We start from the raw sequence: 24,977 nt of genomic DNA, 5'->3' as shown, positions 1-24,977 counted from the left end.
CCGTAGCATTTCTTGCGTCATTTGGAAATCCAGATACCTCAAGTCCGTCACCACTTATTAGCAGGATGCAAGCTGCAGTGTTCCTACCTGTGCAACTGGTGGAAAGCAAACCCACTTACTTTGGCTGGGTTTTTGGTCTGGTTTTCCACTCGTTTGCTGTGTATACTTGGAATCCTCCCAAAGAAAATACTGATTTATGTAATGGTTAAATATTCCCTTTTCTTTTAAAAACTCTATGCTACCTCTTGTTTTGCTTGCTATTATGTGATTTTTGTTACTGCTTAGAGAAAATCATGTGGTGTTTACAGTTAAAGAACTGTGTGCGCTCTTCAGTGTAATTACACCGATCCTCCTTACATTAGTCCAACTGCACGCTGCTGCTCAGTCTGGTGGAATGAGAGCTCGTGTCCACAGGAGAGCTGAATGAGCAGGAGAGCTCCTGTCACAAATTTATGAGTAATAGGCCTTGTCGATTATAGACATACAGAGAGGTTACAACCCTTGCTTCAGCCAACGGCAATGGAAACCTTAAATGTAGCTTCCTGGTGCACTGCATACAGACTTCTTTTGTAATAAGCTTCTATGCAGCCATTAATACTTTATGTAGCAGAATGGTAATATTTTTCCACTTTGCCCTGTTTGAATAGGATAAATAAATAGGGAATCCAGGTATAAAGTGCATAATCCTTTCTAGTTAATAGTAGGTTATTTGAGCGTGTCTCATGTCTATCTGAAAAAATTACAGAAGATTGTTGGTGTTTAGTTCACGTGCAGTTTTATTTCTAATTCATACCACTGTGTATATCTTATAAAACAATTCCTGTATCAGTAAGTTGGTGTGTTCTCTTAGGTGTATTTTCATTTCCTAACCTTCCTTTGTCTCTATTAATATTATGCAGGTACTTGTCAGTGAGGACTCTGATAGCGATGGTATTGTGGCTCACTTCCCTGCACATGAAAAGCCTATTTGCTGCATGGCTTTTAACCCTAGTGGTAAGTTATTTTACTGTTTTAATGTGATAGTTGTAAAGAAGATGAAGACAGTAAAGTATCATAGGTATGTGTTCCATTGCTTTGGAGGAATTGCAAATACCATTGTGATATGTGCAGATATCTACTCACTGCTACTAGGACTTTTGACTTGCTCTGAGTGTTGAATGTGTCATACACTGGTTAATTTGTCTTTGCTGGAAATTTCAAACTTAAGGAACTGTTATACTATGGTATATGTGAGAAGATTCAGTCTACCACTTCGAATGTAGCAGAAGTACTAAGGAATTCTTTTCTGTTGGGTATCCTGACAGCCAGGTATCCAGATGTTCTGATATGCAGGTATCCAGAGGATTACCGCACATATTAAATTGTACTCCTCCGTAAATATGAAAATAAACCGAATTGTTTCACTGGCACTGTTTTTTAAAGTAACTTACACTGCCATTATGTGTCTTGTTGATGAAGAGTTTGCAATTCTACCCTCTCTCCTGAGTGAAATCAACTATAGTCTGAAAATACTTGTAAGAAACTCCTCAAAAGTACCTATTCCTCTCCTTCCTCTTTATAAATGAACAATGACTGTGGGCCGCAGAGGTAACTACAAATCTTGTCTGTTAATAAATCTTACTAATTTGACAATTAGCATGTTTACTACTCTACGTATAGACAGCAAAAAAAACCCAACAAAAACCTTGGGTTGGTTGCAGTAGCAGTCAGTGAAACGGTCAGCGAATCAACAGCTTCCGCTTGCCTAGGTTAACGGTTTCTAAAACGTAGCAAATGCCACGAAGGTCTTGAGGATGAACTCACATTTCAAAGAATAAGACTAAATGTCTATCATTTATGTTTTCACTTCTACTGACCAGTTGGTCTTGTTCTGACATCCCATCTGTTATGTCAGAACTCTTTAATAGTGGTGTGCAGTTCACGGCATTTTCACTGTGAGTTTTTGACATAAAAAACTGTATTCTCATCTGGCTGAATTTTCTTCCGATACTTAAGAGAATTTTTTGTGGAACTCTGTGCATGTAACTGAGAATCAACTATGCCAATTCCAGAACAGTAATATTTTTGCTTCATACTCTGGTAGAAAGATAATACCTAGAGTTGAGCAATGCTAGTTAAGTGAAATAAATACAGCTGCTTAAATTAGAATGCTTTATAGATATTAATTAAATGCTTCCTTAAGACAATTTTTATGATTGTATAAATTTAAGGGAAACAGAATGCTTATGCAAAAGCAAATTAACTTGTTATTTTTTAAATTGAAGGATGTATTTTGCATATTATTGGATTACTTGTATTATAATCAAGTTCTTTTGGTTTGCTCAGGTACTAAAATTACAATCCTTTGTATATGATATAGCAGACTGTTACCTTAGAGCTAATGGTGCAATAAGATACTTAATGGCAAAACGCTTTTTCTAATTGGTGTTATTTTTGACCAGTTGCAAATTATGTATGAGATATTTGCAGGAGGGATGATTCACAGCAAGGTATTGAATCATACAGCATGTTCTGGGTACAGCAATATCAAAACAGTTGAAAACTGTTACCTCGCTGCCTACAGTATGAAAGCAGCACTTAAATAAAGAATATAGAATGCTGTGTTAACATCAAGGCAGAATTTTGTTTGAAGCCAGCGTTGTAAGTAACATCATCTTAATCCATTATATAGTGGTATATTGCCAATCAAGCTGATCTCATTACAAAGCAGAACAAAACAAGAGGTGGCTTTTGATGCTGTCTTTGTCTATTGGCTGGTTGTAGTGAAAAACCACTTTTACTCATAATTTCAAGCAGTGTCTGCAATGCTGCACTAGAACATAACAACTGCAAACTTTTGCTGTAAAGGCAAACAGGGAACACTGATCTGTTTCAGTGAACTATTTTATTCTCTATGGCTGATTAAATAGCTTGATTTCATCATGTCTCATCCCAAGGGCCCATGAGCTCTGCAGGTATTCAGGTCTGTCACAACTTACAGGATTGTGTTTGAAAGAAATCTAAAACAATGCCACCACTGACACTGGAAACCACTGCAGGTCAATGGATATGGAAAATGGATATGTATGATTTTTGTATAGTAAACCAGTAGAACAGTGCCACAGCCGCTTTAAGCTGTATTTTAAAGGTATCAGTTGCCAATAAGATAAATTTTTTGGGTTTCTGCTGTTGATGTTTTCATACTGAACAAGGAGCTTGCTAGGGCTGAGTTAATCGTGATAAAATAACAGTACAGGATTTATGGGTATCGTTGTGAGACTAGCTCCAGGTAATATATTGCTTCACTGTAGGATTATCAGGAAACAATCCAATGGGAAGGAAAGAGACTCACTAATGTCAGTAAATGGCAGTCATATTTTTTCCCTAATCTTTCTTTTTGAAACCAAGAAGAAATCCTTTACTGCGCTTACAGCGTCCAAGATATGTTAAGTTATTACGGGCCTGGTTGAAAGTCTGTTGCAAACAATGGCAGGACTCTTGCTGACAGGGAGTGTGTCTTTTTGTTGTTGTTTTTTTGTTTTGCTTTGGTTTTGAGGCTTTGGGGGTTGTTTTTTCCTCCCAGCAAGGTAAATAATCTATGTGGAGTTCTGAGCTGGGTTGGTTGGCAAGGAGAGCTTGCTCTACACGCAACCTCTTACATTAGCTGCATCACAAGGCAGAATCATGAAAGAACAAGCAGGGGTGTCTCTGCATAGCATTTCATTGTGCTGTGTAGACATTTCTATAGTGACTTTTGCTGGCATTAGATCTACTTTTTGTTTAAATTTAAGACAGATCTATTGAATCTTTTCTGTTTTTGAGGTATTTGAAGGAAGAAGAAACTTGGCATACAGTTAGCTTTTTTTTGTATTAGGTCTATGGCTAGTCTGAAAGTCTGGTTGAATAATAAAATAACAAACTTGAAATATCATTTCTGAGTATACTTAGGGTGCACCATAGTTTTTTTGGTTTTTTTAATGCTGCCTAGCATGTCCCTGTATACCTCTTCCAGACCCTTATGTTAATAAAAGCTTACTTCTGAGTCAGTTGATTTTAGGGAGACAGTAAAAGTCTCAGTCTAAAAGACATATAGCAAATCATGTTTAACATTAGGAAAAAAAAAAAAACCATAAAGGAGAAAAACTGCAGTTCCTGGTAGTTTAGGTTTTCTCTGTGTGTTTTCCTGTGTACATCAAATTTTAGTTTTCAAAAAAAGTTGTGATGGTTTACTATGGGGAGTGGGTTGCTGGGTTTCTTTGGGGGGGTGGGGGGGTGGAGGGGAGGGTTTGTACTGCAGCTAAAAATTTGCCGCCAGGCATCTCATCCACAAAATCCCTTAGTCCTATGGAATTTCTAAAAGCTGGGTCCCTGCGTATATTGTTATTGCCTCTCTGCTTAACATTTTTCATTTTAATAGGTAAGATACGTAATAGTTTAATAAAAGTGAAAAAGAACTGGTCCTCCTTTGCCATTTGTTGCTGATTGAATCTTTGGGAAACAGACATGAAATGCTAACCGGGTCCTTATTCTAGTGGTAAAAATAAAAATTATGATGTGAGCCTCTTTAATCCGTTCTCCTAGCCCGTTGTGTTGTCAGCTTTGGTGACAGTGTTTCCTCTGGCCGGTGGGCACACTTCCTATATAACATTCTTGTTCTGTTTCTGGAAGTGTGCTTAATAAATCCGATTCCAAGTTTCAAGATCAGGTGACTTGGCACTGTTACTTGTTTTCTTTTTTCTTTTTTAATTGCTAGAATATGAGTATTTCATGTATCATTTTCTTCCATAGGAAACTGACACAGTTTTTCTATACACTTCATTATATGTCAAAATCATGATTTATTTCTATAATTCCATATATGCCAGTGGTTGCTTTTGTGACTTACATGAAGATAAGGTCCCTCTTCTGAAGCGCTTGTGTGTTCATTTTATTTTTTTAAACATCCATCCAATATTGAATAAATTAAATAAATGTTATAGTAATAAGTTAGCATTGCCAAGTGCCATGGAAGAGATGCTGCATATTAACAGGAAAAAGGGATCTGATTTTGCAGTCTATTCGCTTAATAAGTAGTGCATACACATGGTATTTATTTATTTTTTACCACAACCCCTTCCCATGAAGTGATGCTTGCACCACAGTATGTGGCAAGGGTACTTGCATGTAAGAGGAAGGAGCTGTGGGGCCCCGGTGCAGGTGATGACCAGAAATGGGCTCCTGCCAGCAGAATAATTCATGCAGCCTGGAAATGGCCAACAAGCCGGATGAATTTTGCGGGGAGCCGTGGCTGATAGACCGTAGGCTGGGCGCTGCCGATCCGCAGTCTTTTGAATGGCAGTCACTGGGTGTCTATTTGATTATAGCACTGTTTCGTAGTTGATTGGGAGAATAATAATATTTCTTCAACCTCATTGAGAAGAATCCACGTCTAAGAAGAAAGTCCCATCTATTAGGCATACAGAAACCATTGCGAGGGAAGTGAGCTGCGTTCTGAGAATATCTAGTTCATGTTTGAACACCCGTCTGATCATCTGTGCAAGGCAGCTGCTGCAGACAAAGTTAAGAGCACCATGTCCACTCTTTCATTTCCGAACAAAGGAAGGCGGCTTCTAAGTTTTAGGAAGACTTTAAGCCTTTTATTAAAACTTTTCAAGATGAGAATAAATAATAGAAGGAAGTGAAGTAATATTAATAGACTGGGGACTTTATTAATGTACCTCTGGCATGTATATTGATGTAGTGGAAACGAGAGGCTTATACTTACAAAGAGACTCTAAGAACAGTTACTTTAATTCGCTTATTAAATGAAAATCACATTAAGCTTTTGTGTGGATGCTTTTACTTAGCGTTAACATTGGCTTTATTTATTTTAGCTTGAATATTCAGTTTTGAATGAACTGAAGGCCAACTTACTGTGGACAGACTGTCCAGACAAAAATTTAGTGCTGTTTACTAATTCACATTAGGTAATTTAGATTAATTTTTCAGACTGCATCCTTGTAGATATGCCCCCAAATGTAGGCATCATATTTTTCCTGGTTATATTTTTTTTCTGAAGAAAATCTTGATACCTTTCGATTGGATCCAGGAACAAGGCCTGTCTTTATTTTTGTGTGGCCAAGGTGTGTTGACTGTAATCCTATAATCTAGGATGCTGTTAGCTGAATGAGTTGCAGATAATGTCACCTGCACGATTTCCTTTTTTTTGATGAACTTGTGTGCTCTGTTACTGTGGTTTACAGGACAACATAGCCTTCCACCATTTCTTGGAATGGTGATTTGGCCTTTTCCATGCTATAACTGTAACATACTTAGAAATGTCAGTTATGTACAACCAGTAACAATTGTACAACCAGTAACAATTTTCTGTTATATAATGTAAAACAGCAGTATTAACACTAAGGTCTGTATTTATTATGGTTGAATTTTTGCCATAATTAAAATGTAGCCAGGATAAAAAAGTTTGGTAAATATTTTCTTGGTTATTAAGATGTTTTTCTATCAATGCAACATTAGGCGAGAATTTGTCATTAGGAGGCTTTAAACTTTTATATGTATAAAATATTGAGATATATATTTATATATATGTATATTTTATATATATTTATAGAATAAAAAACCCAGGTACAAGCTGTTTGCAGAATGTCATAGTCATTATAGCATTGCGGAAGAATCCTGTCTGCTACATAATGTAAATCGACAAGAGCTTATTATGTAAACTCTGGATGAAGGTGCCCTGGACTAAATTTTGGAAGTTCACAAAAGGAAGGAATACACCATAGGGGGTTACTTAAATTAAGATGTTTACAGAAAAGCCTCCAAGCTTTTAATGTGTTGATGATAGTCTGCCAGGAATTGTAAGCGTATGCAGGGTCTGAAATGGGGAGAGGAAATGGGGAGAGGGAAGGGAAAGGATTAAATGTTACCAATTAGAATCAGTCGCTCAATGGTAAACTGGATTAGTCTAAACTAGAGAGTGTCTAGACTGGAGACTGAAGGAACCATACAAACATCCTCGTTTTTCATTATGTTGTATTAGACGCTGTGATTTAGAAAGGAGGAAAAAACCTCACCAATTCTGATGTCAGCCGTAGTCCATTAAAACTAATTCACTTTGTTCCCTCTTCCATCGTAGACACAGAGATGATTGCTAGTCACTGTTGTTAAAGGCAATAAATACACTGGGCTGCATAGACCTCTGGCATGATCTGTTATGGAAATTTCTGTGTACGGCTTCATTCAAATGTTTCAGTTTATTGCTATTCCTTTTAATATTGGTCCAAAGTATTCACTGTTTTACTTTCATGTAAGGTCTTGGGACTCGAGCAAAGCTGTGGATGCAAATATCCTGAATTGAGATGGTACTGAGAAATAAGACTTCAGTGTGATTTCAGAGGCATTAGGTCTGCTTCCCCCACCCCCCCCTTTTTTTTTTTTAAAGACATTTCACTATAAAGTTCTAAGGGTATATATTCTTTGGAAGTTGGATTTCCACGTGTTTAAAAGAAAAGGTTATTTGTTTTTATTTTTCAATGAAAATATGCCCCCCAGACATAAAGGAAACAAAGTGTTTAGTTTTGGAGGGCTCTGAGGTGGTATTTCTTGTCTTTTCACATACCAAACCTGAAAACTGAGAAGAGGAGGATGTTACATACTTGAAAAACACACCAATGTGCTATATTTCTTTGCAAAATATAATTATCTGTATTTTCCTCCATACTCAAGGAATATATTCCAAAATAAATTGGGAATTCTGGCTTTCTTACTATCCTAATTTTTAATCATCTGATTCTTTATTTGTATGTACAGTTTTAAAAGGATATGGCCTCTTTTTCCCTTTTCTAAATGGATTTCTTTCAAGTATGTTCAGGTTCCTGATTCTCTATCTAATCAGTATTTGTAATCCTGTGCATTCTGGAAAGGTATTTTCATTGATTGTTATAAAGACGTATTAAAAGAATAATACTTGTGTTTTTAAAGATGTATGAGTAAGTTTTGGGAAGTCCATAGAACAGCATAAGCTTTATGTTTCACTCCTCTGTATCTAGTTCTTTTGTGTGATTTTGTAATGCATTTCTAAATAGTTTCTAAATGCATAGTTTCCAAAACATTAATCTTCTGGTCACTGGATATATTTAAATGGGATCTGGACTGACACACATACAAACATGTATTATACAGACACAAAAAAATTCTGGTCCTCTTGTGTGTGAGGAAGATTATGGAAAAATTATACAAATGCTATCCATTGCTAGTACGTGTTCTAATGAGAAACCACCAGCAAATAGTTAGCCATTGTTTGCAGACCGCATCTCAAAGGAAAAGTTAAAAATACAGTAAAATTTACATGACGGAATAACACTGCAAAATGAACTCAAAAGAAAATACTGCTTGGTTGACGAGCTGGCATGCAAGCTGTGGTGTATGGCTTCTATTCATAGAAGTGAAATTAAAGGATGCAGTTAAACACAGTTGTGAAACGTCCAGTCCAACAGCTGTATTTAGTTTGTTTTTCAATTTCTCATTGCCTTTCTTGTTTATTAGCTGTGACTCTGAGGTCAGAATTAAAACAAATATTTTAATGGCAGCATTTATGATGTTGGCAGGGAGCGCTACGGCTCAGTCCTGCGCGTTGGACAAGACTCGATATGGGTGGTGTGAGGTAGTCCCTTCAGGCTTGAAACAGAGTCACGATTGGTGAGGCTTTTCAAAGTACAACGTCTGTAAATCGCACAACTGATAAGCATCGTGGAATCTGCTTTTTAGTTCTTGTAGCAAACTGGACATGCTTAAAGGATCTTAGTTTTAGGAGGCCAGAAGGGAGGATTCTTTTACAGATTTTAACATGGTAAAAACTAACAGAATTCCTGTCTTAATTTTGACAGATCTAAGGTATAAAGGCCTTTATGAACTGTGATAATTAAAACCAACTTGTGTGTAAATTATACACATCTATTCATACTATAGAAATTGTTATACATGCTTTTAAGAGTAATTTTAGAGTCTGTGGGGCTGTAGTTTTATTTCAGTAAATTGTCTTTACTTCACCACATTTAAAAGCAAATTATAGACGTTTTATTTGTGCTAAAGCTGAATATTAGTTGCTAAATACATTGTTGTCCACACTTGTGCAAGTTCTGTACAGCCATAGATAATACAATAAAAATAGAATCCATAAGGAAGGAAATAAGATCAGTGTTTCAGAAATCAGTTCCAGACAGATAGGTTTTTACCTTATATTTACCATTTCTATTAGCCAAATTTCATGATAAACTATAAGTTTCCCCTCCACCCTCTAGGAAAACAGACAATTTTATAGTCATGCCAAGCTTAGTTAAGTTTTATAAACAGTGAAGTTAAAAGTATCAATGTTTTTATTTTAACTTTTTATTTAAAAGTGGAATGTATGTATTTTTAATATATAGACGTCTTACTAGTATTTCAAAGAAGGTAAAAAGTAAATTATTTGCATTTCGAAAGTTACATAGCTCAAGGGTTTAATACAGATTACACAGTGATAGAAGTTATAGAATTTCTTGTCACCTTCCTCCAATACTAAGACTTTACACGATGCTGGGCTGTTAAATGTGACAGGAAACAGTTGGTTCAGCCTTTCAGCCTAGACCGGCTGCTCATCTTGCCTTAGCAAATGTTATCAACAGGCCTGCAAATAACCAACCCCCCTGTTTTTTAATTCTATCTGTACCTTTATTTTTTTTTTTTAAGGCAAAAATATATTGCCTACAGTAGTATCTTTTGTCTACAAAATGTGGCTCATGTAGGACAGAATTTTTGAGATTAGCTGAAAAAAGAACTTATTTCTCAGTATTTGGAGTCAGTGTTGTCGCTGATGCAGTCTGTTTATTTGGTATGGTTTAGGGTCATAAAACTGGGATTTTCTAGGATTTATAGAAATATGAAGCACAGGGATGAATATTCTTTTTTTAGGTTAACTTGAGTGATTGATTGGACTAGATTTGACACAACAAATAAATGTGTGTTTTACCCAAAGGCTGCCTTTTCCTAGAGATGCTGAAAGAGAAAAGGAAGTTGAATTTGTGTATCAAGGCATGACTAATAAATCACAGTTATTAATTTCCATGTTTGAGATTTTGATTCCAATAAAAACAGTGAAGATATTGATACAATCAAGTTTTTAGATGGAAATAATGTATTTTGTGATTGTAAAACTTGTGTTTGTTGCCTAAGAAAGTGCTTTCTAGTTAAGGAGATTTTTGTCACTGATACCTAGATGTTCTCCAACACTAAAGTTTTTAGGTAACACATGTGTGACCACACTTAGCTGGTTTCTTTTCTTTTCATGTCTAGGAGAATATTTTATAATCAGTTGTAAGTATTCCAATTAAAAACAAAATTTACTGTATGTCAGAGTTATTGATCACTGCACAGGTTAATTGTGTTTTTTGGCAAGCTTTTTGTATGATATATGGATGATAGCTGTGGTTTATAGGTTAAATTTTAGATGGTTGGTGACAGTTTTAATGAACGCTTTAAAGTCTTATTCATTTTATTGTCTCTAACATAATTTCATTCTGTGCAATTCACTAGTTAATGGATAGTCTGTTCATTTATCTAGTGCATGGGTCAATAAGTTTGTTTCTCCTCTCCCCGTAGAGGGAAGGAAGGGCCAGATCCTTTCTAGCTTGCAAAGGAAGGTATGTTTTATATCACTTACTCTCCCTGACATACACCTTGTGGGATCACAGTTTTAACAGCAGTCCCACAAATGAAGAGTGCTGCAGGAACGCACACAGGCAGCGTATGCTGTATATGCTGTATGTGTATGTGCTGCCTTCCCTCCCAGGCAACACTAGCTTTTTTTGCCCCCCCCCCCCTTTTAAACAATTCCGGCTCCATAAGACAGAAGGGAAGTTACAGCCTACTTGTATTTTACACTGGTCTACACCTTGGCATATGCTGCAGAAAGAGAATTTCCTATGAAAATTAGGTAGAAATGCCATTTGTTGCCTGCTGCAGTTAATGTGTACGTTTCAGTGGCTAAGTTGTCTCAGTCAGGATCGTGGTGGAGTCAGTGGCGGTGAGGCAAGAAGAGAATGTGCTTTATAAAACTGAGAAATCTCCACGCTTTCTGGCTGCTGGATTCATGCAGCAGTTCTGTAAGTGGGTGTTAGGGTGAATAACCTCGGTGTCTGAAGTAAAATCCCCCGCCTCCAGTTGAACTCTGGTAGCATTTTTCCAGGCAGTACGCTGTGTTTCTGCCAGGTTGCTGAGATACTTACTTCTCAGCCCTTATAGAAATTTGAGACAGTTAATTTTTGTTCTTAAAGCTGGCACCGTTCCTTACAAACATTTAGAGGGATGCCAGCTATCCACTGTGGCGACTAATCACACGGCTATATTTCCTTTGATTTTATTTATTCTTCTATGCTGCTGAATTGGGATAGTCTCGCACAAGGAAAGAACAACTTCTGGCTTATCCTGAGAAACAGAACCAGGCTATCCTTTGCTGAAGATAAACTATATAAATCAGACCTTCACAGGACTAACATACTTACCTGTTGTTTTTAACTTTTACACAGAAGGGTACTTTGCAAGCTTCATACTGATTACTGTAATGCTTTTTGGTCACAAGGTCTTAAGGATGCATACGTGTTAATAAGTGGAACGTGAAAACACGTATATATGTCATTTTCACAATTTATAGATGAAGTAAAGCATAGAGAAATTAGCCCTAAATTTTAGATATGTCCACTAATTTTGAGAGTCTCGATATTCAAATATCAAATTTGATTTTGGAGGATGCTAGGACATCTATTACTGTTCTGTCCATCTTCAATGTGAACTGCAGTGCTCTTCTTCCTCTGTCATTCCACTTTCTGTAGAAGCCTCGAGTTATGCAGACTAATCTAGCGAATAATTTTGGAAGTTAGGCTGAGCTACTGACGCAAGCAGGACGGGAAACTGTACTTGGGTCTTAATTTCTCTTTTTCACCTGTGATAACTGGCAGTGCAGAATCTGAGCTGGTCATAGCCTCCTGTTCTCCGTACGGGGTTTCTAACGTGTGTCCTGCCAAGGTTTTCAAAGGAGGTAGTCCGGGCGCTACGGGCACTGTGGTTATAGCAGGCTGCCGGTCAGATGCATGCGCCTTCTCCTTTCTCTCTTCTATGGTGCATTTGGCACAGCCTTTGACATGAATTCCTTCAAAAAGTCATAGTTGCATAGTAACTGTAATAGTACAAGCCAGTAACTTATTACAGGACTGCAGGACCTCCCAGTTTCAGATTTTCACTTTTGCTGTTGAGCTGGGACTAGCTGATTTGGACTTGGACTATAGCGTTAGACACCGCTGATGAGCAGCAGAGCTGTCATTTCTTTGCTTTTATTCCTTGTTACTGGGAGCATACATACAAATGTATCCATTGTATTTGTTTTGGGAATCAGGTTAAGAGTGGAAGTTTGCACATCTATTGAAGTTTGTGTAAATCTTACTCATTACTGTTACTACAAGGTTTGTGCCTTGTTTCTCAGTTAGGCTGGGGAGGGAAGGCTTCGTTGCTAAGAACTGTATCTGCAAAAAATCCAGTAGGTGGCTGTGGGTAGCCAGGAAAGATGAGAATTATCCTGTATTTGAATTTTTTTAGAGGTTGTGCTTCAATTGCCAGTTTGTTAAGGCAAGTAACTAGACTCATAGCCTCTGAAAAGGACATTTAGTTACAAAAGCTTAGTGGTGGTCTTCCCTTGGGACAGGGTTTTTCAATAAAAGCTTTTCTCTACACATCTTAAATGTAGCCATAGAAGTGTTTGCCAGCTACAGGATTCTGTCAAGACTTCTTACCGTTTTAGAGGGAGCAATAGATGCAATATTTTCACAAGCCCTTAAGAACAAACTGAAAATACAATAATTAAGTAAAACATTACTGTAGCTGTAGATAAGTACACCTTCAATTTGGCAGTACCACCAACTTTTAAATTGGTGGGATGGGGGAGGTACATTCTAATATACATTAATGTTACATATGACTTACATATATTCCGTAGAGAAGTGTAAATTCGTACAGCTACCTTGCAAGTTCAGAATGGGATGCGTTCTTGGACCAAGATAGCTTCTACGTAAGGCAGGAAAGATACAGGATGTAAGACTTGATCCTTACGGAGTTAAGGGCAAGGTGGTAAGAAAGATTCCACAGAAATAGGTTTAGAGAGGAAGAAAGGAGTTCTCGGTGAACAAGAAGGGGGAGACTTTTCAAGCTGTGGTAGCTGACTGAATGAATGGTGGCATAATTCCAGCAGTGCAAGGGAGAGGGGATAGAAGAGAAGTTTGCAAACAATGTAGAAAACAAAGAGCAGAAATCAAAGCTATGAGTACGACTTCAATCCAGTTTATTAGAAGAGGACAGGTTAAAGAAGGGTATGTTGAAAATGAACTGTAAAAACTTCAAACTTTTAACAGCAGGGATTGAAAGCTAATTTTAGGAAAATTGAAGGATTGAGAAGCTGTCACTCAAGGTCACACAGTAACTCAGTGCCAGAAAAGAATATTACATAGGATCCCTGATTCTTAATCCATTGCTGAAACCAGTAAATGACATGTCAAATTCAGTTCACTTTTGTACTTTGATTTTTGTTGTTGTTTAGTTATGGTAATTTTAATGTCAAAGAGAGAAACTTCTCAAATAAGACACTCAATTAGTAAATAGCTAAAAAATGGTGCTGTTTTATAAATATCTGTTTTTTTCTTTTAAATGTGGTAAATAAATGATCTGCTTTCCAGAAGCGTTACTCCTGCCAACTTAGCAGCTGAGAGCCGTGAAGTGCAACACATCTAAAATTTTAAATAATTACGCTTCATTGGCTACAAAAGAGCTTTTCCATCCATTAATAACGAGAAAATTAATGTTGGACCAGCAGTAAAACAGATTAAACTGTATACCCCTTTGGATGCCTGACTGCACCTTTAACGGACCTGAAATTCTTCTGATTATTTAAATGTTCTATATTGAAATGTGATGGTGGCCTTGAGTTAATAGTTAAAGAAGTTTAAATTGGAATGTCTCTGCAGAAGTTTTTCCCATTGATCAGAGCAAGTGGGCAGAAAAATACCTTATTTAATTGTTGGGAAGCATTGATAGTGCCTCACAGATTAACAGAATTTTTTTTCTTTCTGTTTTCCCTACCTAAGGTGTACAATCAGTCTTTTATTAAACGTGTAGATTAGTTAAGGTTTGGAGATATCTTTTATAGTGGCAAGTGCTCTATAAGTTAATTTATTGCAGTACTGATACGGCTGCAAGCAGCACCGCATCTGTGCTTGGACTTTTATAATGACTGCAACTTTCTTCTCAAGTTTGCAAGATTAATCTCGTTCTGGAACATCACCTTGCTGCATGTGTCATCTAGAGTAAAATAAGCTGTAACTATTTAATGACAGAATAATTCTTTGTTTTTTCTGTGTTTATTTTGACTTTTGTTTTTCAACTTGAATTATTGCCTTTGAAGACAAATGTCTTAAAATTAACATAATGGCATCATATTCGATGAATTGCAATTACAAAGATAGTGTGTCTGTCACGTATGGTGGGCCAGAAGGTGAGAAATAATTCATGATCTATAGCTTGCTAGCATTGCTTTATGGTTTGTTTGTGAAGGAAAAGTGTCAGCAGTGGAATTTTTTAGCAGCAAAAGTGTAAATAAGAGGACTTTACAGAGAGAAGAAAATTTCGTCTGTTTTAACACAAAGTACACTTTGAATGACAACAGACAGATTGTCCCCTCATCATGATTAGCCAGGTTGACATCCATGAGAATGCCCTTTTCATGAAATCATTTCAATGCTGTTTTCTTCTGTACTTTTTAATTCCATTTGTGTACATTCTCCTTTTTTTTTTTTTCTTCTTAAATGCCCCCCCCAGGAAACTGATTTTCATTTTATAGAAATACTTGCCTAAGTCTAGAGCATTTCCTACCTGAAGGTGGAAGACTTTAAGATAGACTGAAAATTTGGGAAATTCTTGTTCATTTAAATTCTCTATTAAATAACTACTATATTTCAGATAGCTATGATTTAGATAAGTATTGTTTAAAACCAATCTTAAATAAAATCACTCTTTGTTTTCTGTGAGCTTAACCCTGGAAGCACACTCAACAGAATCTTGAATCTGAGAAGAAATGCATATGAAATCCTGTAATCAGTGTTATACAGCATCATGTCATTGGTGGAAGAAATGTATTTAAAAGAGGGCCAGTATGGTGATTTGCAGTGCATTAATTCTCCTATTTTTAAATTTCAGAAATATATGGTTATCAATAGCTTAAATCCATTGCTACTTAAGTTTTTAGAAAACTTCCAGATTCATATTTTTTCTAATCTAAGCGTTTAACCTATTTATCTCCAAAGAAATTTATCCCCAGATCGGGATTAGGTGGTAGTTAGTGGCAGAAGTTGCTAGCAGGTTTGAAGAGAGCCCGTTTCCTCTGTTGAAGATCTGATATTTGAGGAGGGGAAGAAGATAGGAAATGTTTCTCTCTCATCATCAAATTGATGTCTTCATGCAAATAAGATACTATACTGCTGGAGAAGTGTGATTAAATCGTTGTGCTTCATCACCTACCTTTTGCTGCAGACAGAAGTCATATGTAAATAATTGATTGCCATCTATGTACCATTTATAAGCTTTTTTTCATTGCTACCAAAAAGTCTTGCTTTGATATGAGGCCTTGAGGAGGATGGTCTTAGGCCTCCTATCTTTTTCAGTATGTCCTGTTTCTGTAATTTTTCTAACAGTTTCAGTAATTTTTGTAGTCTCCTATTCCTCACTTCTAAAGGAAAGGAAATGTTAGGATCTTAGTTTCTTTAAGCATTAAAAATGTACAGTTGTCCTAATGTGACATTATCCATGGTTGTTTTCTATGCTACTGCAGAAGACTTCAGTTTATTGAAGGATTGTTCTTTAGTCACCTTTTTATGATCATCTTTTTATAGAAATTTTAGTCACCTTTTAATAGAAATGTTACATTTTGTTAACATTTGTCAAATTTGCAGGTAAATAAGGTAAATTTCAGTATAATGCTGAATATATTGAAGAAATGTGTGGGCACACTTGTAAATGTTCATTTGTTTGGGTATCAGTATTGCTGAATATACTCTTGATACATGATAGATTTATAATTAATTCTAAAATATATTAAAATTATTATCAAAACAGTCATTTAGCACAGCAGGCATTGTTGACGAGTTGTTAATTTCCTTTCGGAGTAAAGATGCACAACTGTATAAAAAGGGTAAAAGTATTTCCTGTCTTGAAGTTAGTGGGAGAAGCTCTGTAGGCTTCAGGGAGGTCAGGATTTTACCCTCTCTCTGTAACATTTATTTTATTGTTATTTCAGTGAAAAGAGAAAAACATGATAATATGTTTCAGCAGTAAAAACGTTTACTGCAATCTCTGCAACTAACAAACCCCAAAACACTGACGTAACGGTAGTGGCTATGGATTTGTATTGCTTTTGGAGGAATTACAGGCAGGGTTAAAAGAAAAGGGAGTCTGTTCCCTTTATCTTTTGCCCTCATTTACTCAGCTGCCCTCAGTGTGTGTCCTTTAGTTTCGGGAGGGAGAAACCCACCCTGAGAAAGTTTTAGTATTTATTGGGCCATCAGCTGTAGTCAGCGTTTGAAACTGGTGAGTAGTTTTTTAGTATATGAAGCATGCCGTTGAGCCATCTGTTGGACATGGTAAGTGTCTGACAGTTTCCATACATCCACCCCAAGCTCCAAATATTCAGATTAAATATATAATTGTCCTAAGTGTGTTACAGTGTATAAGAGATCTCCAGAATACAGTCATAGGTAATTATTCACAAAATAATTTTTTATTTTTCTTCTCTTTCTTTTGACTTGCTGGGGTTTTTTTTAATACTTATTTTTAAATATTTTTTATATCTTTATGTACTCATGTTTCTTTTGTGGTGAATTTTGTTGTTAAAACCAGATTTTCCTTATTTAGTTAAGTTTTTTTTGAGACCAAATTTTGTAACTATGGCGTTTGTGTTACACTTGGAAGTATACATGGGCTTAGTAGCACTAATATTTGGCTGTATTTTGACTAGCATCAGCCTCAGAGAGGAGTTAAGTGAGTATAAATAAAGCTACTGTTCATAGGTCAGGTCATATGTTTCATAAAACCATGGACCATATAAACTTTGTCACATCTTAACAAGATACGGATGCGACTGCTTTTGCAAAAGAGCTGCAGTGGAACAGAAATCTGTACAATTAACATGCAGAAGGTAGGAATGCTTAGCGAAATGCGTATGGACTGAATCGGGAGCGACTGTAAGTCAGCGCGGTTCTGCTGAGCTCTCTGGTCCTGTAATTTGAAAACCTACAAAGCATAATGTTAACGTTGCATGGTATCTACGCTCATATTTAAAAACTAAAATCCGATAAGTTGTTAATATTTTTAGTATCACTGTTCATGTAAATAGCATATTTGTGCGATGGCTCTACAGGTCTCTATACGGCTATGCGTGCATGGAAATGTAAGAGTTGCATTCCTAAATTAAGTATATCCGTGAATATATGTTTCCTCCATGCAGCTGCATGCCTGCTTTCCTAACATTTGTGCCCTCAGTGTTTTTAAAACAAATCCAACACAGCTTGAACGTGTTGAGTTCTTCAGTGTGTAATTACAGAATGACATTGTTTTGGAAGGCGGAAAAAACTTTCTGTTACTCTGAAAGATGGCATTATTTAAAGTGAAGTTGCTCATGAAACTGAAACCTAAGGTGAAATTGTGTGTACCTCATTTGTATGCATATAATAAACAACTATGCAATTAGATAGGTGTTATAAATAGGATGTGGTGGAGATGCTTAGGCTACTCAGGTTTCCTAGATTTTATAGCAAGTACCCAACCGAGATTTGCTGCTCTCTAATTTTGCCGTTTGGGCTAACCAGCTGACGCCTAGTTGAAAAGAGTTATGTTCCTACAAGGCCACAGAAGCCTTAGTATTCAGTCTCCGTCTCCTTTGGATTGTGGAGAACTCTGTGTACCATCAGCAACTTCAATCCCACCCTTTAGGCCAACCCTCATCTATCAAACCCGGGCTGAGAGAGAGCGAGAGGAAGCTCCCAGATAAACATACAGCAGCGCCTAAACTCCTAATCACTCTGGGCTTCCGCTTCCAGGCCCTATAATTAGAAGTCCTTCTTTTCCTTGTATTCCCAGTTGACGCAAATGCTTTTTGTGGCTTGGCACCTCATTTAGGGCGTGGGCTTAGTTTATGGCCAGGCCAGAGTCTGGTTTAGTCTTCTGATACTGCATAAATAGCTCTTAACCCACAGTCTACATCTGTACTAGTTTTTTCCTTTTATGCATATATTCTCTGTATTTTTTAATGTTTCTATCCTGAAAGAAGCTTATTGTTTCCTAAACAGAATGCATGAAAAGTAGGAAGCTGTAAATTAGGGCAAATGCATCTGTCAGGTAAAACAAAGCTTTGGTAATTTTTTTTCCGTCTAGGATATCTGTTCCTTTTAAACTGGATTTTAATAACCTCTGTGGATTTGAAAAACCACACAGTAAAACAGTCATTAATTTAACCTAGCTGCACCCCTCATATTATGGATAAGCAAAATCAGAATTTTTGCAGAGGGATACATACTAAGTAATATCTGCTTTACACATAAATTTCCACTGGGTCTGTGTATGCAAGACTTTCAATTGATTTCAGATGTTATCTGTTAAACAGGGATTAATGCCAGTTTGAAAAATAAGCAGGAAATCCTTGAGAATTATTCACTTTTCATCTATGATTATTCATACATAAAGTACATCATAAGAGAAAGCATTTTGGACTGAACTTATGACAGCTTTAACCCATATTTCCGTCTAAACAACTTTTTGGGAAAACTGTCACAAGGTCTTTTAGAAAGCTGAGTTGAAGTTTCCTGCACTTGAAAGTGAAAGTGAGGTAATGACCAAGATTCAAGTTCATGTTTTTCTACTGGGATTAGGTATTTCTGCTGGGGTGTTGCAGCGGTGCAGCGGCCTTTTTGTTGCAGGGAGATGGAGAGAGAAACGAAATGGCTGAGCTGTAATAATTGAAAACTGTGATTCTTTAGTGTGAAGTAATGAGAGCTGGAAAATAGCACACCAAAACCCAAGTCAAATGTTCTAAAACATCAGTGATTTATTGTTTGAATAACAGTAGTAAGAAAGATATTTCAGAATGCTCTTTCATAAATACACGTTCTTTCACATCTGTGGTATTGTGCTTGGGACCTCTGTGTTGATACAAGTTCTGCAAGTATATACTTGTATTTCAAATGCAAATGGGAGTATGAAAGGTCCTCCTTTAACCTACTGAAAAATAGTCGCTAATATAAGCAAAGGGCCTGTTTTCCCTCAGCTTTCATCTAATAAAATGCATTTATTCCAAACAGTGACAGACAGCAGGATTTTAGATTAGGCATGCAAAATTGCCAAATCAGGTACCACCCATATTTCTATTTTTAAGCCAATTCCTTTCCACCCACAAATGTATTATCTTTCACCTCTGTACTCCTTCCAGTTAGCAAAAACAGGAAAAAAAGCCCCAAGCCCAAAAAACATGAAACCCAAAAAACCTGAAGGCAGTGCACATTAATATGGAACCAAGAACTATGTACCTCATATGGAACTGATCGACCTGCAGATAGGCATTTCACGGCTTCATTTGTTCGGATACAATGTATGTCATCAAAAGAACAAACAGGTAACACCGTATGCTTTATGGGTTTGTGTGACATATGTTGTAGTGTATGGTCCCAAAGTGAGCTCTCTAGCAACGCCCTGCTCGCGTTAAGTAGAGATCACAGATTTGGGAAAAAATCTTTGTGAGGAGAAGGGCGAAATTATATCACGTCTGCGTACTGTGGGGTTTATTGCACCGTCCGCAGACACCTGCATTTCTAGCCAATATTGGAAACGAGATACTGGTTAGCTAAACAACCGATAGATTTGATGGACAACGCAGTATGGTAATTCCTGTGTTTTCACTGGCTCAAGATTGTTACGCAGCTTTCTGTCTCCAGCTTCCAGACAGATTTTTGGCTCGTTTAAAGTTTTTTTTTTTTTTTACGATCTTCATTGCACTGTGCCATGTGATGGGATACACATGAAGAATGCTGTGCTCAGATCTCCGAGTGCACTCAGCTCTGCGTATGTATTTATAAAACACTTCTAGCACTTTGGGGGAAGAAAAAAAATCTAGGTTTGCTGAGGCTGTCTGCTCACTGTTGAGAGAAGCCTTATGTATTCATCTCTTCCAGCTTCTTCTTCTCCAAAGGTCCTTTCCATCTGGAATAAGAGAGGGCACAAAAGGACCAAAAGCACACTCAACTTCTATATAAAGCTATCTAATGCGTGAGGAGAGGCAAACATGGGAATATAGAAAATAAATCCTTACTGTGTTGAATTAGCTCTTTTGGAATATCCTTGCTCCAGTAATAGCAGCAGCCTCATTCGAGCACACAACCCCCTATTTGCTTCCAGCTTTCTCCACTAGAAATGCTATATATTATTGAGGACCGCACACTTCACTAGAAGGGAAGTGTATTTTGTGATGTTTCAGAACAGAATTAATGCAAATTGTGTGCATAATCCCACACTAAAGACTTGGCTGACTTGCACTTGAGCAACTTTAGCTGTATTTCCTATCAACGCAGTCACTACAAATCAAGGAAATTGCCAGTTAAGCCAACATTAACATCCAGACCAACCTCAACTCACATGCCTTACCGCCCAAACATAATACCCAAATGCACTCACGGATTTCTTAGCTCCCTAACAAACTCTCTTTCACTTCTAACACTCGGAATCGGAGTAACAGCCTGTAACAGTAAAAGTATGTCTGCTGGAGGGAATCTTGCTGAGGTCAGATTTAAGATTTTGCATTTGTGTGATTTTGAGGCAATGGATGTGTGCAATGTGGGTGGCCTCGCTCTCTGTCCAAGCCCTACCAGCATCAGTGGTCAAGCTGAGAAGGTAACTTGTAGGCAATTTTGTCTCTAAATGCAATTTGGATTTCTCTCCAATTTTGTACCTTACTGCTGGTGGGCCTCATAGCCTTGAAAGTATTTGTTTAACTTCACAAGATCCTTCTTTCATAAGAGTTATGGTCAAGAGACACTGAGGCATATGCCTGTTCGTGCTCACGCAAAGTCTGCGATGATGCTGTATTATCCAGTTTGGAGGCTTCGGGACTGTGCGGTTCCTCCTGTGAGCCGAGACGTGCTCACAAACCTGCTTCGGCCTCAGAGGAGGAGGCACTGGGGAGTGATGTTGGGCCCAGAAGGTCAAGGCTTTGGCTCCTGAAATTTTTCTATTTGAGCTTAAGGGAACGGGGATTCCAGGATTGCCAAGGAGGGAAAACACTCCAGATAGCCGTCTAGTGATGTTGTAATGGTGGTTCAGTAGAAAAGTTAATTAAACTCTACTAAGAGTAGAGTGTTCCTCTGCTGCTCGGGACACAAGAGGATTTTTTTTTTTTCCCCAGTTTAATTCTAAAATTTTAAAAGTGGCATATGCTAGTACTTAATGGTAACATGTGAGAGCTTTCAAACTTGTACTCTATATATTTGTTTAGCAGCAGTGAGCAGAAGAGGGAAAGAAGAATTGTGGAGCCATGTGTAAATAAACTGAGAAAGCGAGCGCTCTTATGACAGAAAGATGATAATCATTTATCCTCTGAATAGGTATCGTGTAAAATGGGGATACCTAAGTTCTCTTCCTGAAGGATAAAGGATTTCAATTATGCTTTATGTGGCGAATCAACACAACAGAGCTATGTGGAAATTCCTGGTTTTCTTAAATAGATGGGTACCTTGAAAATTATTTAGAAGGCACTTCAATGTAGCTACTAAACTGCTAAAATCACTTTGTACTTGACATTAATTAAATGTCAGACGATTACTTTGGGTGGTAACGTCTTAGATTTCATTAATAAGCATGGTAATATGGACATTTTTATACGGAAAAATAAATCTGAAGTTTGTTTACTGTAGTCCTAAATTCTGCCATGATGCTGTGCTTTTCTTATATGTACAAAACCACCTATTTTTTGGTATAAAAACTTAAACTTTTATGGCAAACTGACTTCAAATATGTTTGTAAATGTTTAAAAACTGGGTTATGGACTTGACACATAGTGGGAGAAAAAAGTAAATAGCATATATAAGTTACTGTGATTCTGCTGATCTTCTAATTTAATCATTTCAGTACATCCATCAGTGACCTGTTTTCAATGAAGTTAGTACCTAATTTAATATTTCACTTGAAAGCTCTCAACTCTGATTTGCTGCCTTTCAAGCAATAAATCAGACAGTTTCTTTCATATACGTTTATAAGAAAGATGCTTCTTCAAGATTGTTTTTGGTATGGGTTGTTTTGGCTGGGTTTTGATAATGTCTCTTCTTTCAAAAATTATTATTGTGGAAACATCAATCTTTTTTATACTGGCTCTTTCCCAGTGAAGAGCATTTTGGGGTTTCACTCTAACATTCATCACTTCAGTGCTTCATGTTGGTCACACAAGTTCTCAACTTTAGTTAGAATATTCCCACATTTTTCAGTTGGCTTTTATAGATTTGTATTGTAATACTTAAGTAGTAATACTGTTAGTATGATTTCAGTTGAAGTTCTGATTCGTTTTTATGAAGTGAATCCCTTTCAATTCAGTAATTTTATGCAACTGTTTTCTTTTGTTTCCAGAAAACAAAATGTAAGCCACGCTAGCTTTTTTAGATAGACATTCTTAAGGCTCTTCTTTTGCAGTGATTAATCTCTTGTGCTTTTGTGTTTCTTTTTTCTTTTTCTTTTTTTTACCCAGGGATGTTGCTGGTCACTACTGACACATTAGGCCATGATTTCCATGTTTTTCAAATACTGACACATCCTTGGTCATCATCACAAAGTGCCGTCCATCATTTGTATACACTTCACAGGGGAGAGACTGAAGCCAAAGTAAGTTAAACTATTTGCTGAAGAATAATCCCCAGACACCTTATACGTTTTGTGTATGTTGGCACTTTAATGTTTGTTTCAGCACACAAAGAGCCTTTCTTATGTTATAGCCACAGAAAGGATAAGAGCACAGCGTTTAACCTGGACAATAATAAATTCTTGCCCTTTACAATGAGGTGCTGTCAGATTTATTCAGATATGACACTACCTCCAAAGAGCCCAGATTATTAGCTGTGTTTGTACTTAACCTTTTCTCATGTAACATGTTAAACATTTGTCTAGTGCCCGCGAAGCAACGGGTCAGGTTCACAGTTTGCTTGACTTTGGTGGTAAAAGCCAAAGACAGACAATTAAAGAGTTGAAAGGAAGAGTTAATCAAAAGACTGTGATTAACTTTTATCTACGCTTTGCTAAAGTGGGGGAACCTGTTGGAGACTGTAGTGATACATATTTAACTTCCCAGTTTAAAATCCCACTCTTAAAGATGGAAGACTAAATTAGCCTATTAGCATAGGGTGAAAAAGTCTGAAATTATATTTTAAAAAATGCTTAGTAAACTGATTTACTGATAAAGTGGAAAAAAGTGAGATCAATTTTGCTAGCATGTCTGTGATAGCAGCAGTGCAGCGTGTTAGGCTTGAATCCTTCACTGCAATGCTTTTAGGCATCAGGAGAGCCTCACCTTTGTAGCACTGAGTAACTGTTGAAGAACCTCTTTTAAATACATAAATAAAAATGTCACCACGGGGTAAGAAATGAGTATTGCACTTGCTGATGCAATTACACACTGAAAGCACAGACTTGTGACAGTCTGGCAGATGTAAACTAGTGTGACAGAGAGAAGCCTCAGGCACTGTGATTATGACCCTGACACTGGAAGCTTGGATTATTGTGGTACCATGATTATAGCTCCTTCAAACAATTTTTTTTTTTCCTTTGAGTTGTGCAGTTTCCCTTAAGTTTTTTGCCTTACTTTTGTAACAAGTAGAATCTGAGAGCTTTAATGTAGTAGTGGTTGATAATATTTCAATCTGTCTGAATTTAAATTACTGGTAGTTTAAATACTCTAAAGCTTTGCTGCTACCGTTCTGGGAAAGTGTAATTACTATTATAGGCAATGGTTTACTATAGGAAGGAATAACCAATCTGGAAAGTGAGAGGAAATTAGGAAAAACTGTCCGTATGAGATAATATATATAGTACTTACAAGTTATTTTTATAAATAATATAAAGGGCATTGAGATCTGTGTGTATACATATACTCTGTCATCTATTTGAGTATGTACTATAATGTGTTTAATGTTTTAGAGTTATTTTTGTTCTACTTTCATACAAAAAATGGGAAATATCCTATAATCAATATTGAAAACCAAAGCATAGGACTCCAGTCACTAGGAGCAAAGATGTTCTTCTGTTTTTTACAGCTGATAAATTTGTTTTTAAGGCATACATTGGAAACCAAACATAACATGTTTTAGAGAATAAACCTTTATTGATACACATTTTTTTGGATATAGTATTAGCATCTCTGTGAAAGCACAGCACTAAAATTCTCAGAATCAACATAGTAAAGTTTTTTCCTAGTTTGCCACATAGTTTTCATTTGGGATGTGAACAGTGTAGCTTTTGGAATAGTATAAAATAGAGAAAATTCTAACCAGTCTGAGGCGTACTGGTGGATTTCACAACTCCCTTGATAATTAAACTATCCAGCAACAATTTCGCATTGGTACCTGTGATTCTCAATACACATCTATAATTTAAAATATTTCCATAATATGATGGATGGTTTTACTTTTTCTTTTGGAATAACAGTACTTGTAGTTGTTTAGTGAGAAGAGTACTATGTGGTGTTATCCTTTTGTTCCGTAAATTTAATCTATGAGTAGCATTAAACAAGAATTTTGGAGACTGTTCAATTTAAAATTCTCAAAGCAGATATTCTGAGACACGATCTGGAAGCCTCTGTACCTCCTTTCTTGGTTAGAATAGTATTTATACATTTGCAACCAGACTCC

The 24,977-nt window shown here is 36.8% G+C and overlaps 1 protein-coding gene across 6 annotated transcripts in view; it reads left to right on the top strand.

Moving 5' to 3' along the window:
• Positions 1 to 24,977, top strand: part of BCAS3 (BCAS3 microtubule associated cell migration factor) — a 372,309-nt gene that overhangs the window by 85,577 nt on the left and 261,755 nt on the right. For all 6 annotated transcript variants that reach the window (XM_050908947.1, XM_050908945.1, XM_050908946.1 and 3 more), the window contains exons 12-13: positions 900 to 993; positions 22,826 to 22,959. In XM_050908947.1, coding sequence (XP_050764904.1) covers positions 900 to 993; positions 22,826 to 22,959 — 228 coding nt within the window. The remainder of the gene's footprint in view (positions 1 to 899; positions 994 to 22,825; positions 22,960 to 24,977) is intronic.

The sequence above is a fragment of the Gymnogyps californianus genome, chromosome 20 (assembly GCF_018139145.2).
Source record: "Gymnogyps californianus isolate 813 chromosome 20, ASM1813914v2, whole genome shotgun sequence".
NCBI classification, from domain to species: domain Eukaryota; kingdom Metazoa; phylum Chordata; class Aves; order Accipitriformes; family Cathartidae; genus Gymnogyps; species Gymnogyps californianus.
The sequence above is the reverse complement of the archived record's forward strand: the minus strand, read 5'-3'. Positions and strand labels throughout refer to the sequence as shown.